The sequence below is a fragment of the Symphodus melops genome, assembly GCF_947650265.1.
Source record: "Symphodus melops genome assembly, chromosome: 21".
Lineage (NCBI taxonomy): Eukaryota > Metazoa > Chordata > Actinopteri > Labriformes > Labridae > Symphodus > Symphodus melops.
In genome coordinates, this window is record NC_136711.1 from 16389393 (window position 1) to 16406155 (window position 16763).

General features: G+C 38.7%; 2 protein-coding genes across 2 annotated transcripts; both read right to left on the reverse strand.

Moving 5' to 3' along the window:
* Positions 1-5796: 5796 nt before the first annotated feature.
* On the reverse strand, positions 5797-12677 carry prph2a (peripherin 2a (retinal degeneration, slow)). Its single transcript, XM_079334229.1, has 3 exons — positions 11640-12677; positions 9711-9957; positions 5797-7010 (listed from the first exon to the last, which is right to left on the reverse strand). The coding sequence occupies exons 1-3, from the start codon at positions 12218-12220 to the stop codon at positions 6804-6806; spliced, it is 1035 nt and encodes a 344-aa protein (XP_079190355.1). The 5' UTR covers positions 12221-12677; the 3' UTR covers positions 5797-6803.
* Positions 12678-14075: 1398 nt separating this feature from the next.
* Positions 14076-16426, reverse strand: tbcc (tubulin folding cofactor C). Its single transcript, XM_079333993.1, has one exon. It carries the CDS (start codon positions 16247-16249, stop codon positions 15233-15235), a length of 1017 nt encoding a protein of 338 aa, XP_079190119.1. The 5' UTR covers positions 16250-16426; the 3' UTR covers positions 14076-15232.
* Between the last annotated feature and the right edge of the window lie 337 nt (positions 16427-16763).

Consider the following 16763-nt stretch of genomic DNA (forward strand, 5'->3'; position numbering starts at 1 on the left):
TCGCGAGCGCGCCGCGCGACGCCGCTATCATAGGGGGGTGGGGGCACCTCAGAGCCCCCGCCTTTCCTCTCACGCACACACACACGCAATCACGAGCACGCACAGACACACACACACACACACACACACACACACACACACACACACACACACACACACACACACACACACACTATGCTCTGCTGTATAACAATAACAGCTCTGCATAGGTATGCACACCTGTTCTGCAAAAGTCCCTGTCCATCACTCGTCCGTTTAGGTGTGTTAGTCCATGTTATCTTAAATACTCCTGCAGATTGATTTAGATTTGAGGTGCTTTGACTTTATTTGAGAATTTCTGTTTAATACAACTTGATAGGCTAATTTAACTTGCCATGGAAAGATTCTGAGACTTTACGATATTATGAGGGGTGTCAATTATAGCTTGCTGAATAAAAGATTCTTTGAGCAAAAAAAAAAGATTTGCTAATATCACCCTGCAAGGACACCATATTGAGTAAATTTACAAGCCTGCAATGATATGAGTTGCTATAGGCCTATCTAATTGATTGGTATTATATAACTACATATAGTGCAAGTTCTTATTGATTTGAAAAAGTTTTTCAGTAATGTTTGTGTTTTTAAGCCGATATGGATCATATCAGTCCGCATCAACTGACCCCTTTTCAAGTGTGAGAAGTAAAAGTTTTGCTGAAAATGAAGGCGCGTTACTGATGCATACAAGTCTTTATGTGTTAAGGTGGAGCTATAGTTTAACTTCTTGTCTGCTAGCTTAATAAAATGTTTCCCAACTGGGTCAAGGAATCTCCAAAAAGTCACCAGATAGTCTGAGGTATCTTGATGGGACAAGAGAATGACATCAGCGAAAAGATTCAAACTATAGTTTTTTTTATGACCTGTGCTTTTAGTTTGATAAAATAGTTTCATTTTTTTAAGGTTATTAGCGACAAAATATTTCAGTAAATACAAAATGATAAACAAGCCTATTCCTTTTTTCCATTAAAGTGTCAATAAGTTAAACTTTCTCTATCTGTAGTTTAACGGCTAAGCGTACATGTTGATCAAACAATCATTTAGTTTATTTTATATAAACCTCTGGGAGCCAATCGAAATGAAGTACAATTCTCACTTTTGGGCTTTTCATAGCGTTTCTCTCTTAATATACCTCTAGTGTACTTTAGTTAAGAATTAGAATACAATACAATTGTGATTGACTGTTTTCTATTTACTGGGAATGCTCTCAGTAAAACTTTAAACTGCTGTCTGTCACACATCGTGGTCTTCTCCCCCTTCCTGCATGTCCACGCCCTCCTCGTTCAGGACTTTTGTCGAGGATCCTGAAATAATAAGAAGGTGCGATGTGTGCGTTGCTTCTCTCTGGGTGGCTGCTGAAACGTTATTACTGCAGGAACAGATAGGTGCTAGTGTCTAAACTTAACTCGCTGTAAATCCCACACATGTGCACACACACACACACACACACACACACACACACACTGGGCAGACAATATGTGTGCCCATGCATGCCTTGACTTAAGCCTTTTGTTGGCCTCCCACCTGGTTTCTCTCCTCTGTCCTCTGTTTCAGTGTTTTTCTCCTTGAGACCAAACTTATGATTGAAAGTGTGTTTGTGTGTACGTGTGTGTGTGTGTGTGTGTGTGTGTGTGTGTGTGTGTGTGTGTGTGTGTGTCAGAGCAGGAGGGATTGTAGCAGCAGCAGCGGTGTCGGTAATGGCTGGTCAGCTGGTATGGCGAGTATTCAGGGCGGGGGCAGTGCATTGTCCTCTCATAGCGCCAACAATGCCCCTCTGAGCAGGCCACACATCTACCAGTCACGGGCCTCTCTCTCTCTCTCTCTCTCTCTCTCTCTCTCTCTCTCTCTCTCTCCCTCTCTCTCTCTCTCTCTCTCTCTCTCTCTCTCTCTCTGTCTCTGTCTCTCTCTCTCTCTCTCTCTCTCTCTCTCTCTCTGTGCCTCTGCTTTTCTTTCTGTCTGCCACGTTTATTCAGCCCTCAGTGAAGTGAGATGTGATAGTATGATCACCCTTTGACCTCTGCCTGAAACCTCAAGGTCAAACCTTCTGTGAATATTAGAGCCTGAGTCAATCATCTCGTCACTGTAAAGACATCACATATTGCATGTTAATTATCACTTTACATGATTCATAAATGTTGCATTAATTCATCACTGCCGCTCCGTCCTGCATAATTGATATTTCACATCAATTAATAAGCCTCAATATGAATGCACTGGTGGCTTATCTAATTAGTCATCAATCATTTTTAAAACATTTCATTGATCAGTTAAGTAGCAAAAAGAGCGATCCATTTCTACAAATCGATTGAGTATTTTTAAACGAAGTCTTTGACAAAATGTCCCTGCTTTCAGCTGCTGTTTCTGATTCACATAACATTGATTGTTTTGGATGCAAATATTAGTTGATTGATCAGTTAGTTAAAGAACCAAAATTAGTAATTATCTTGATGCTGAATGAACTGTAAAGCTTCGAGTTCATTGGTCGAATATTCTCTGCTTATCTGTTCAAAAACAATGGCTGCCATTTGTAATCTTTCAGCAACGATTAGTTGATTAATCTATTGGTTGATAATTTCAAATCAACTGGCAATTAAATATGTGGATCTTTGAGTGGCAGTTTAAGTAATTAATTAAAACATATTCGGTATCAGCTTCTTTTTATTTCTTTAAAACGAGATGTCATTTGTCAGTATAAAGGAATTGATGAAGCAGGAATCTGTTACCTGATTCGTCAATATAATATTCTGATGTTTGAGTAAAAGCTTGTTTTCCAAGCATATTTTGTCAAATGTCCTGTTTTAAAATTGTTGTAGATAATTTTTTGGAAAAGTCAACCCTCTGCTGTGTGTCTGAAAAGATGTTTATTAATCTTTGAGTTGCTGAACCAAAACCAATTATTATATATATATTATTATATATCTAATTCAACTTTTTATTTGTTTTTATTTTGAAGTAGAAAGTCGTAAAACATTTTTGCATTCATCATCAAAAATGTCTAGAATTTGCAGGGGTTTTTCTCTGTTTTAATGAGTGGTGTCAGAGCTTCAATGAATAGTTCATTTATCTAATAACCAATATATATAGCCACTTGTCTTTGGGCACTTAACCCCTGGTAATGAATGTGTATACATGGGATTAATCTTCTGATGGTCACTTTTGTGTAAATTGTGACCTGCGGTGTACAAGCACTGAGTAATCAGGAGACTAGAAAGATGCTATTCAAGCCATTCAAGTCCATTTACAAATTTGTTGTAATATAAAGGTTTCTTATCATTATAAACTGACCATCTTGTTCATTTCATCTAAAGTGAGGGCTTTGACATAAAGCTCTGGAGATTCAAGATGATAACTTTTTTACACTTTTCTCTGACATCTTACACATCAGAATATTCAAAGTTTTATAAGAAAACTAACAGAAAGGTTTGAAATCCTGTCTTTGACTGCCTTAACCTTTTTCATTTGTCCAGAACAGTTTGAAGGATGGATGCTGTTGCCGAACTACCACTGTCAGTAAAATGGGCCTCATTAAGTGATTTACATTATAAAATATGTTATAACTTGATTTAAATTGTTCTTTATGTTACCTTTGATTAGCATCAGGTTGGAAGGATTCATTTTCTTAATGGAGTTCCTGCAGTTACACGATCATTGGTGAAAAGACACCCTCTTGTGGACGTTTAGGGGAACTGAACCAAGAGGGTACCAAAGTGTTGACACATGCTGGTAAATGTGCCAATCACAGAGAGGGAGTCTTGATTACAAGTGAAGTCTAAATGATCGACTTTCATCGGTTGGCTGTAATCATCAAGTAAAAACAGTGTGACAGATGGTGAAACTGTAGACGTGACAGCATGAGAACCCCAAACTACACGAGAGACCTTAATGGATTAAAACTCCGGCAGCATGATTTGTTTACCTGTCATCACAAACAGAGGGCAGCAGGATACAGAAAACACAGAGGATGCTTTTTGTGTCTCTGTGAGGTACACCAGATAAAAGGTTTCCCTTGTGCATTTTACAGTAACTTTTATCCAATGAATGTGATAGTTGTTTGGTCAGTTTTAATAGTGCTAATAGTTAAAAACAGAACATTTCCAAGACAGCTGACTTTTCAGATAGCCAATCAGAACACAATAAGTTCATAACAGACAAACAGTATATGAAGCAGTAGAAATCAGTAGCATCTTCTACAACATAAAATTGTCACTTCCATATCAATACACCAATGATGTGAGTTATTTTACATGTGGTACTTTGGTACTTTTTATATCTTTAAAATAGCTCTTCTGTGTTTCTCAGCTGACTTACTTTGACATCAATTCTTTTAACACTCGATGACACTTTTTTATTTTTATATTAAATCTCGAAGCACTGTCCCCACACAGCAGAAAAGTTCCTTGTTCAAATTCCAGGTGGGACCGGGGTTGTCTGTGCATGTTCTCCCACCTGTGTTCTCTCCAGGTACTCCAGCTTTCTTCCCAAGTTCAAGGTGATGCTTGTTAGGTTAATTGGTGACCATAAATTGCCAGTAGGTGTGCGTGTAAGTTCATATGTCCGCACTGGGATTGGGTGGTGGGCTGTTCAGGGTGTACCCCACCTCTCATGCCACGACTGCTATGACAGCGTAGAGATAATAGATGAATGAATGGACATTAAAGTCATTTTTTAAACCTTTTTTTTTTCAATACATCTTCTATTAAATTGTCTTTTGTGTATCATTTCATTTGTTCTTAGATTGAAGATAATCTATTATCTTCAACTCTTAGATGGAAGATAATAAATATGCAAACTTCTAGGTTGATGCACTGTTATAGATAGGTTTGATTTTGCTGGGTAAGAGATTATACCTCTGAAACTTTTAGCATTTTTAACTGAAAAGTTGTTTTATGTGAGATTTCAAATAAAATGTTTTGACTTGAAATACAATTGAAACAATATATACACTCACACTTTAGCTCCCACTGCTGTTTACCTTTGAAACATCTCTGCATTAAACCAACCTGTCTTCTGTTTCAAAACAACATCACCCAGATCTTTACTTTCTCTTGTTTGTCTTCATTGTGTCTGTCTGTCTTTCTCTCTCTGCACCTGTGACGTCATCGCAGCAGCAGGACATCACCTGCTCACCTGGTTGAGGGGCTCATGCTAATCTAAAGCCGCTTAGACTTCTTATCTGCTCAGCGCAGGTTATATGCTTTGGTCCAACCAAAATACCACACAGCGTTGGCCTCTTTAATGTTCATGCTTACTCTTCAATGCTCCGGAAGATTCATCTGCATTAACCATGATACACTGGCCCTTAAAAAACAAAGAAGCCTTTTAATATATGATTTCAGGGTTTTTTTTATACTGGACTGTGTCTCAAGAGGATGGATAAACAGAACTGTCCTGTTTTCTATGTATTGCTACAAGGGCTGAAGGGATCAATTCATTTGTTACCTGAAGTTGAAGATTATTAAGAAAAGGTGTACCTAGACTGGTTTAATGCAACACACACACACACACACACACACACACACACACAGAGAGACATACATACACACACACACACACACACACACACACAAACACACACACTAATGTGGACATGTGAAAAGTCATCCCATGTCCATGTGAAAGCAGTAATACCGTAATAGCCCTTATCCTATTGACTTAATCAGGAACCCTGTGGCACTCGCAGCATGCCTTCACTTCTTGATCTCAGGTTCGTGTGACTCAAGGTCGAGGCAAAACCACAGCTTCATTTCACTGTTGGACCACGTCTCCTAAAATCCTTTATTTGTTTTTTATACAGTCAGGAAATTATTTCCTTCTCTATACAGAAGCACAAAGCCAATGAAACAAATGGAAAACAAACTTTACATGGATTTAGATAAAAGATTGACCTTAATTACAGTATTTTTAAAAAATATTTTTTGCCGTTTCTACACTATGTACAAAGACAGCAACCCGGTTGTTAGAATATACATACATGTGCGTCAATTTACAGTTAATAAATGCAAAAGGGAAACTTTAAATATGATCTGGCGTCATGGTTAAGCGGTCAGTAGCTGATATTTAGCTGCCAATTTCAGTCATCTTTGCAGTTTTCACATCTGGTTTCAAATGCCTAACTTTTCAACCATGTGCGGATACATTCAATCATGGATCCCATTAACTCAATCGGTTCATATTTTTCATATTTTTACTCCATCTCAGGAGCTTAGCCAGCCATCATCTGTGGGCGGAGTTGACAGGAGTATGAAAAACAGCTGAATTCAGGAGGATTTATCGGTTTGTTCAAATTAATAAAGAATCAGAAACTAACTAAATTAAAACACAGAATGGGTGGTCTTTCATATGCAGCTGTGGCTTTTTCAACATATATCAGATTTAATTTGATTTGTCTTTGGAATTAAGAAAGACTAAAACCCAACAGTAATGGAAATGAAAGCAGTACATTTCTTTAAAATTGCTGGATGGAGTTTCTTGGTTGGGGAAAACCAAAAGGAAAAACCATGACTTAACTCATCCTATAATCTCTCTCTATGTACACAGTTTATAATTATCAATGCAAAGAGTCCATTGTAGTGAAGGAGCCCATTTAAAAAGGGCTTCATATAGCAGGTTATGTGTGCTTGTGTGTGTGTGTGTGTGTGTGTGTGTGTGTGTGGTGTCTACATAAGAAATGTTGGTAGAAAAATGTAGCATTCTCACACATCCCCTTCCTCTCCTCATCAGGTGGGAGTGGTGTCAGTTTTTTTTTTTTTTGTTACAGGATGAGGGTTCGCTCAGCTCACTGTTGCAACCGCCGCCTCGTCCCCCTCCTCCACCTTGCCTCCTTTGCCCATAGCCTTCATTTTGTCCATGATGTCAGTGAACGTCTCCTTCACTGTCTTCTCCAGCATCCAGCCCTCGCTTTCGCTCTCAGGATCGTCCGGGTTAACCAGGGTGGACAGGGAGGAATCTACGTACTGCAGGCCGATGGTCACGCCCATCTGAAAAGGAGAGGAGCGTATATGTGTAAACCTCGACCTGGGCACGCTGATTGAGAGAATCATCTTCTAAAGAGTCACTAAAAACATGTTCCAGGGCCTTTTTTACCTCAAAAGAAGAGGAACAAATACTCCATCAACAACACATACAGATTGAAAAATAAGGTTACTGAAATTCACAAAATGTTGTTAGGCTTAAGATAATTTCTTTAAAGTTATTTTTCAGCCACTTTCCTCGTAAATATGAGCAAAATGTGTTTTTATCATGCAGATAAGTACCGCAGTGTATTCTTTGCGTTCTTGGGAGCTGTTCATGCTTTGTCCTAATGTCCCCCAAATGCTCAAACAGAAATTGGGAAACAGGATTTCAGGTGTTCTGAACCCTCAGCCTGGAATCTGTTGCAGAATAAGTTGATCCTCGAGGAGCTGGTGTCCCTACATGTTTTTAAATCTACTGTAATCTGTTTGCACTGCTAACTCCCAGATTTTACTCCCAGGTGGTTGTGTTTGACTGTAAATAGGATTTTGTAAATTGTTGTCTGCCTTTGTATCTTTGTCACTTAATCTCCATAGCACTAGCCTGGTTAAATGTTGATTAATAGAATTTCCTGATTGTAATAAGCCCGCATCAAAGTGAATATGAGTTGGAAAAAACATGTGAAAATTGAAGAAATAATTAGCCTGGTGTTTTTCCATACTTTGTAGATCAAGCAATTAAAGATAAATGCATATTATATATATATCAGTAATGGATGTTACTGCATGTTGTTCTCTTATGAGTATGCTTTAAATATCCTGGATGTTCTTTCTTTTTCTGTATTGGGTTAGTGAAATAGAAATGATCAAAGAGACGATTTATACGAGAATACAAAATTCATTCAATGTTATGATAAAAACATCTCAAAATTCTCAAAATAAGGTTTTTTTGAGAATATTTTTGTTTTGTTGTTTTTTTTTTGTCATGTGAGGAGGTAATGTAAGAATGTGAACACTGATCCCAGATCAGATTTAGAGCTCAAGATCCAGGAAGTGGGTCTGTCCTCATCACCTGCCTTATTAACCCATTACTCACTATCTGTGTCAGAGGAGCTTGCATAACTTCTCTTTAATCTTCCTGCGGAGACTGTGTGTCTCAAAAGCATTCAGGGTACCTTTTCAATCCAAGTATTCAGAGGAAGGGTTTCTCTGTTGGATTTCAGAAATTTGGGAATTTCATTTGGATAAATAAAATATTTAGTTTCTGCTCGAAGTTATATATGAACCACTCATCACCTAAGGTCCTTGACATCTATGTATCCGTATATCACCCGGCTCTTGGAAATGGATCGCAGATTCTTGGACCTCAACAACAACAACAACAACAACAGATTTGAGTGAGTTGAGGTTGAGGCAAGGTGCCATTTGGCTGCTCGGATTAACATTTAGGTATAAAGTAGAAGGTGAGACAGACATGGCAAAGGTGGTGCAGTGATTCCTGGAAGTTTGGCAGAATACAGATGAGGATAAAGGTGAAGTGTGTAAAGACGTGCCAACTGAGTCAAGGCTTTATCCTTTATGTTTATACACATGCTCTTCTTTTCACTTAATGCTAGCTGGCCATAAATATCCTCACCTGACTCGAGAACACTCTAGAAGCTTGAACCGTTCGAACGATGTTTGTGCAGAGTTTGACATGAGCAGGCTCCAAGTTTCTCGTATCACATCATGTGAAAGGCAATCATTGTTCGTAAAAACAGGCATCAATACATAACCTAGACATGAGTAATGAGGATTATAAAAACCTTTGGAACTGATAAGCTGTTATCTCACTTCATTTTTAAATAATTTAACTTTTTATTTTCAAAAAATATTTGAAAAATATTGAAATCTCAGTATTTTTATTGATCTCCTATATCTTAACATATTCCACTGAATTGCCAAACTTGATAATAAAGTGATGGCTAGCCCATCTATGGAGACAAGCAAAATAGCATCAGCCTAATAAAGTTAATAAAGTTAATCTTCATACTACAAGTGTTGCTGGAGCTTTTTGACCTCTTCGTCTTATCAAATCAAACAAGCTCATTGTTGCCCCTCCTGTGGACTGCGCTAAAATAACTACAATGAATGTTCCAGTAAAGCAGCAACCTCTGGTGTTAAGAAATGAAGCCAATGCTGAGGTGCGAAACCTAAAGCCAAGAACACAACATCATAGCCCAAATAAAAATGACAATTTAACTTTGTCTGACAATTTGTCTCTGGCAGAGTTGATTTTGTAACTGACTGTACAGATGAATGCTATTGAGGATTTTTTGTAAACATTAAAGTTAAACTAAACATTGCATGATCTCAAGTCAGTATTGACTGGACTGCAGGTCAGTTTAAATACCAATGGTAAGTGTTGGTTTCTAAATAATGTCACTAAAAAGGCATGTTTACATTTACTGTACATTTACATACAGTGTTGAAGGTTGAAATAAGCATCCTTGCCTAGCAGTCTACGACTACCTTTTATTACTACACGTGTCAAGCTTTTATTGGTTTGGTTGCCAGACATATTTTGGTCTTGGCCTGTTGATAAGGCTACATGAACACGAATAAAGAAACTGAGAAATTTCTAATTATTAATTAATTAAACATTTCTAACTAATTTTATGCATATGACTGGTGACATCTTGCTACATATTTTCATAAATGTTTGTGTATTTGTGTTCATGCTCTGACCTCCAGCATAGTGACAAGCAGCACCAATGCTCCAATAGTATTCAGCAAGCCTCCGTAGTATGAAAGCAGAGCTTCACGACAGCCACGGTTCCACACATTGAGCTCCTCTGTGTAGTGGTCGTAGCTGTAATGGGCTGTGTTGTTGGTCATCTGAAACTGGATGCAGGGTCTTGGGGAGCTGGGGTTACAGCAGCTGAATGGTACTCCATCCATCAGGTACTGTCCATCCACGTTGCTCCCAATGCGGCTAAGTGGATGAGGCAGAATGTCAGTTTCACTTTATGAAGAGTTGAAGGTCAGATTAAAGAAGAGGAACTAGACAGAGTATATTTCTAGTGTGTGGGCTAAAATTAGCTACGCAAGACATGTCTTCTACCAAAATAACTATTCATTAAGCACAATATTGTGTATTTCAACTTAACTGCTACTTGTTATAATCAAATCAATTAAATTCTGCTCAGACAAACATTGTTAAAACTAGTTACAACTTGTTAGTTGTGTTGTACTTGATTATATTATGTACAATGTAATTCCTTCTTTCAACAATAACCAGTGTTGAATTAAATTCACCCAACAAGATATGAAGTATAAATGAACATCTGTGTGAGCTGTTTGAGTGGTTTGGATGACTGTGTTAATACATTACCATGTTTCCACCACTTTTCAATAAAAGAAGTAGTGAACCAACTTTAGATCCATGTGCTAAACTTGAAAAAGACAGTACCTGATGTACAATACTATTTACCCAAGAAGAAAAAAAACGTTAAATACTACTTCTCCATATTGGTCACATATCTTCTTATTTGAAACCTTTTAAAGTGGATAGATGGTTACATTTAAATGGCATGAAAGTGTGCATGACAATGACTATATCAGAGAACAACTGTGATTGATAGTTGTAGGCCAATGGAAAGACCTTGTAATTGGATCAGTGACACTAGAGAAGGTCAAATATGGACAAGTGATTTTAACATCTGATCATGTCCAACCAATGTCCCAGAAAACTAGTCCCTAGTCTAAAGTATAGAATGTATGGGCACAAAAACTATACATTGTTATGAATTAGTAATTTTTTAATTAGGCATTAATAAATATAACGATGGCTTTTGATATCTTAAGATTTGGGACATGAAAAATGTCTCAGGACTATTTCAAAGACTTGGTTGACCCAAGTGTAGTTGTGTTTTTTAATTAACTATAACAACCTGGATGACGCAGAACCTGAGCAAATGTCTTCTATGATTTATGTTCCTCAGGCTAAATCCTGAGTTCCAGTTCACTATCGTAATCAGACACCCAGTGTTTTTAACATAAAATCCCAGACAAAAAGTTTTAGTTGAGGATGCTGATACTGTTCCTGAAGTGTTTCCAGGTACCCCACTGATTGGAAAAGGCACAGAGTCTTTAAGGACTGTGTAATCCCTGAGATTAAACACTAATTAGGTGCCAACGCTCACATTTATTAGCAATATTCCTCACAGAGCTAAACTACACTTGTTGCCTATAACAGATCAAGTCTGGGTAAATTTGATTGGTGGGACTAGATATGGTTGTCACATTTGACAGGGCTTGAACGATGTTCTTTTAATCCCACTTGTGCCCTTTTGACCTCGTATCTTTTTCTGTACCTAATCACTCAAGCCCCTCCTCCTTACCTTAGCCATAAAACTGCCTAGTAACCTCTTCCATTCTGGCATCCCCAAATGCCACCATTCCTGTGACGCTAATCTTCATTGAACGAAAGTGAATAATACACCTGCTCTGACCTACCTTCACCTTAAATCCACTTAGACTCCCACCTTGACACTCTCAGGTTCAATGATAATCCTTAAACCAAAAAAAATCTAATTCCCATTCACCAGGCCGATTTATGATCTTTAACCATTGATACTTGTTATGAGAAATGAATTATTAATCTTTGTCACTTACTCTTTCACTTCTTTTGCGCTGAAGTCCAGGTAGCGGTTGCTAACCCACTGTATCTCAAACCAATCTCTGAAGTTGTCATTTCCACAGCAACGAAACTCCATCTGCATCTGGTCCAGGGTTCTCTTCATGTAACAACGTCCTGGTGTGTCTGTGTCTTTGTAGAACTTCATGCCGCTCCTCAGCCCTTCAGCCAAGGTGAACTGCAAAGGGATCCTCATCAAGAAACACAGCAAGGCTGTCACAAATAGCAGGGCATTGAACACCACGCAGAACACCAAGAAGTTCTTTAACATGGGCTTCCACTTGGAAAACTTCGTGGGGTCCAATGAGTCATAGCAGACTTTGCCTCCAAAGGCGTTGATTCCGCAGGCTATTAGACCCATGAAAATAAGCAGATTTGGTAAGAAGTGGCTCTCGTTGTTGTCCATGAGTTCTGACCGCTTTCGCAGCTCAATCTTAAAGAAAAGGCCCATGCTGAAGACAAGCACGCCTGCCATTACAGCAAACCAGTACATGAACCATACAGTCTGAGCGAGCTTTACCCGCTTTTTCAAATCGAACTTTACCAACATCAAAGCCATGGTTCAACCGGAAGTGTGTCCCTACCTGTAAAGAAAAGGAAAATTACAATTTAGCAGAGCTGGAGATCCAAGATGTCCAGCTATCCCTTTCGTTCAGGTGTTCTTGAGTTCTCCAATGTGCAGTTTCCTGTCTGTTTGCTGTTCCGGTCTCCTTGGACTGGTCCAACAGGACAGGAGAATCAGTTTAACCTGTAATCCATCCCACGGCGAAAGAGCAAAGAAGAACACAGGAGCACCCTGTAGAGCTATTTCTCCAAAGATTTTTCCTTTCCCATGGTGACAAAGACATACAAATTCAAAAGGCTTGTTTCCCTATTGTTTACTGGTTTTCCTTCCTTAACACACAGGTGAGGCTAATTGCGACGTTTCGCTCTCCTTGAAAGGTGGAGGATTGCCGAGGATCCTCATGATTAAACTCAAAGTTGCAGTACGTCATGGTAAGCCCCTGTAAGAAGCCTGATCCAATTTGCAGAAATCCCTCTACACAAGATGAGCCTGATCGTAAGCCTTTGCCAGGGACCATAATTGGTTTGAGCGTTCACGTGGTCATGGTTGCCTTGATCAAACGAACCAGAAGGTCTGAGGAAATCAGCTGAAGGCTGACAAAGACCATACCATGCAAACGAAAGTAGAGCTAATAATGGTGCATACTCATTCAAGGGTAGGGGTCCACAGGTTCACCACAAACAGGATGTCCTACCAGTGGTGCAAATACTCGGTGCTAATCAAGCTCTAGTGACCCATTCACAGATACAAAGAAGCTTTCAGATGCACATTACAAACCCTTCACTGACTGAAAATTGGATTTATCACTCGACAAAAAGCACAAAATGGAATCAAACTTGATTTATAAAACGTTTGGAAGATATGTACAACTTTTTCTTGCATGCTTATCAATGCAATTAAACTGTCTTAATTACCTCATTCTCTTATAGTCATGTTCTTCTCTGGAAGTTTAAATAAACTTTTTTTCCTCACACTAGCATAACCTGGATAGTCTTACTGACCAGCACAAGATTAACCCCTAAATGGCTTATTCTGATTCCTTTGACTTTTATATCAGAACTGAGAGCAGCAGTGACACCAACAGCTACATTTTGTCCTATGATAGTTGAACCTGCATTTACACTGTATGTCTAAAATCAAAGTCACATGTTCATGTCGGTCCAAAAGTTCCTTTTTCTGTTTTTTGTTATGTGTAGGAAAATATGGTTTTCTTAAAGGTGCACTACTAGATTTGGTGGTGAGATTTAAAAGTTGTAGAAGTGAAACAATTCTATGCTATACTTTCTAAACTAAATACACAAACTTTATTCAAAGGGGAAAATTTGTCCCTGGAACATTGGAGCTAAAAGGCTACCAGGAGAGTTACGGTTTCACTGCCTCTCACTGCAACTTCTCGAGTAGCATTTTATCTTCAAACAGTGCTCCAGGGATCACATTTTCCTTTCACAGCTTGTATATAAAGTTATGAACTTATACCTCAGAATTTCTTTCTCTTTCTTTCTAACCTCTCTACCAAACCTTCATAGTGCACCTTAAACTTTACAACTTCCTAGTTTGTTTCAAACAAACAACATACCTAGTCAATTCCTTTGGTCCTTTTAGACTTTGAAATGTTGCTAAAATCCAATGTTGTAACTACTCAACTTTAATGTTATCTTTTATGTGTATATATGTCCTGCACTTACGATGCCCTATATTTATGTGTTGACAATTATTACAAGTGACTGCATAATAGAATGTTATCGTCGGTTTATAAATGTTGATTTGCTGTTTATAAATGCTCGACAGGTGGAGTTAAAGTGCTACATTGTTCACCTATTGTCTTAGAAGCTTAGTAAAGAAGGCAAGATTAGATTAGATTCAACTTTATTGACATTCACAAGTACAAGTGCTGAACAACGAAATGCAGTTAACCATTTTAACGATGAAAGATGAAAAAAGCTTTAAGGTGTGCAAAGCAAACATAAATTGAAATAAACTGGTATATTGGATCCGTTAAAAGAAACACATTCTCCAATACAACATTTTTGATTTTGTTTAATTAAATGTCTGTTACAGACATTTAATTAAATAAAAATTTGAAAAGGGTAATTCAACTGGTATTAGGAGTTTGTCTGTCCTGTAAATGTCCTTGAAATTTCTGCTTTTGAGTACCCAGTCAATAATGATAATTACTGCAATAAATATCAGATCATTATTTATTTCAAATTTAAAGGTTGATTTTTGCTCCTGACTGAAATTAAAAGAACCCAGATGGCTAGTTATTGTTTAACATTATTTACTGTCATTTCAAATTATAACTAAACATTTTACAATCATAAGCGCAGTGCTGGAAAACACTAGGAAATGTAAAATTGCGATAACTTTATTGTTTTATTTCCCAGGGATCTAAATGTTAGTTTATTCAACAATAGCAGGCTAGCACAATGAGTTGTCCTTTAAGGCAGCAGTCCCCAATAAAACATATTCTAAACATTTGATTATTTTAAAGTAGGTAAATCCTGCGTCTGATCGAACTGTTTAAGAATTGATCTGAGAGTGTTTTACAACTTTTAATAGCACAAAGCGGGACATTTTAGAATTCACAACTTTGCAAATACAGATCTTTTGAAATCTGCAACTTTAGAGTCAGTTTTAAGATTGCATCAAAAATAAAGAACATTCTCTTTTTTCTCTTTGACAGTATTTAGGTTTAAGTTTATGAGGTAAACAATTCTGAATATGTCACCATGAGCTCTAGATTCTTAAGAAGCTCATTTTTCTGACACTTTGTTGCTCAAGAAAGTAAACATTTAACCAAAAATGTCATTAAGTTTACAGCCAAGCTGGGTTTTTTAGGTGCTTACATATTTGTGTTCATAACATACCTAACAATAAATTACTCGTAAATGTACTTGGCAGCATGAAAACACAACAGTCAATCAGTCAAACTGTTTGATTTTTGTTGGATTACATGGACAAAACTTCATGTCAGTGCTTGGGCTGAAAACATTTCATTTGATCACTTTACATCTCTAGAGTGTCCCAACTGGTCTTCCTGTCTGCCTCTGGAATGACAGTCCAGTTAGGGGAAGGTGTTCCTGCAGCGAGCCAGTTGAAGTCATCCACCTGGCTCCAGTTGTTCCGGTCCTGGTCTAATCCCGACACAGAGAAGTCCTCGTCCATGGTCGGATATGACCAGGAGAATGGGGCAAAGCTCACTCCACGACAGTCCTCTACGATCGCCCTGCTGGTGACGTGCAGATACACCTGTGTGTCTGTGGTGTTGTGGGTCCTCAGCTGCTGACATGGGAAGGCCAGAACACTGCTTTTACACTGATCGATGAACACAGAGCTGGAAACAGGCCCACACAAGATCTCGCAGCTGTCGATATTTTTCAGGTGCAGTGTGCTGGGGGAACCGAACAGACGGACCTTGCAGTTAGTCAGGTCAGCTAGCAGGACATCCTGTTTACTGATCTCCTCTGCTGTTTTTGTGATGCACACATTCTCCATGTGGGAGAAGCCACACTTCTCTATGGGTGCAGATGCATCCACCTGAGTGCTGCCAGACTCTGCAGGCTCAGGTGCAGGGGGGTCTAACACTGGGGCGGAGGCTTTGTCAGTGGCTTTAGTGCGAGCTCGAAATGCAAACTTCTTTTTGGGCAGACCCTCCTCTCTGGTCTCTGTGATGGAGGATTGGAGCTTCTGCAGAGCAGCCTGGGCTTGCCTCAGATCGTACGGCTTCAAAAACAAAGTGCTGTCGCTCAGGAACTTCTGCAGCTGGAGCGTTTTGACCGTCGCCTCCTCCAGCTTTTGGATCAGAGCAGCCCGGTCAGCTCCCGAGCAGGAAGCCAGCAGCTCCTCGATGGACTCCCTCTCTTTGTTGAAAGTGCTGACGAAGTAGTCGCCCTTTTCCTCTGCGACAGACCGGCTCTCCTTCGCCTCCTTCCTCCGCTCGACATCGTCTCTCCTCTCCTGGTGTCGCTTCTGCAGACGCTCCTGTATCTTTGGGGCACCGCTTTCCAGGCTTACCACATCCATGTTGTCAAACTGTCTCCGTATTTGCGGAAGTAGTGACGTCACGTGGTCTTTTTTTTCAAGGCAACGTTAAGGATTCAGAGCGCCGCCCTGCTGTCCGGGAGGGTGAACTAAACAAACAAGCCTGACAAATACTACAAAATGAAACAAAACCCGAAAAGTCTCATTTTTTGTTTGGCTATCAACCTTGATTTCGATAACTTGTTTAATTGATGACAGCATGTATAGGAGTGACATATTGTTCATCCTGTAACTGTAGTCAAAATGTTTTATTAAGGATCGTACATTTCTCATTTTCACATAAAATATAATACAAAAACATTATGCAATATAGGAAACCATCTCACCAATATTTTCGTGTGTAAAAAACAAAAAATGAAGAAATAAGAAAGTAAGATGAACTGGGTTTTTTTTCAAATTTATTTATATAAAAATATATGTGAAGAAAAACCTTACCCATGTCCTCTTAAAAATATAACACTCGACCCAAAGGTGAAATATAAAGCTTCTTTTTCTT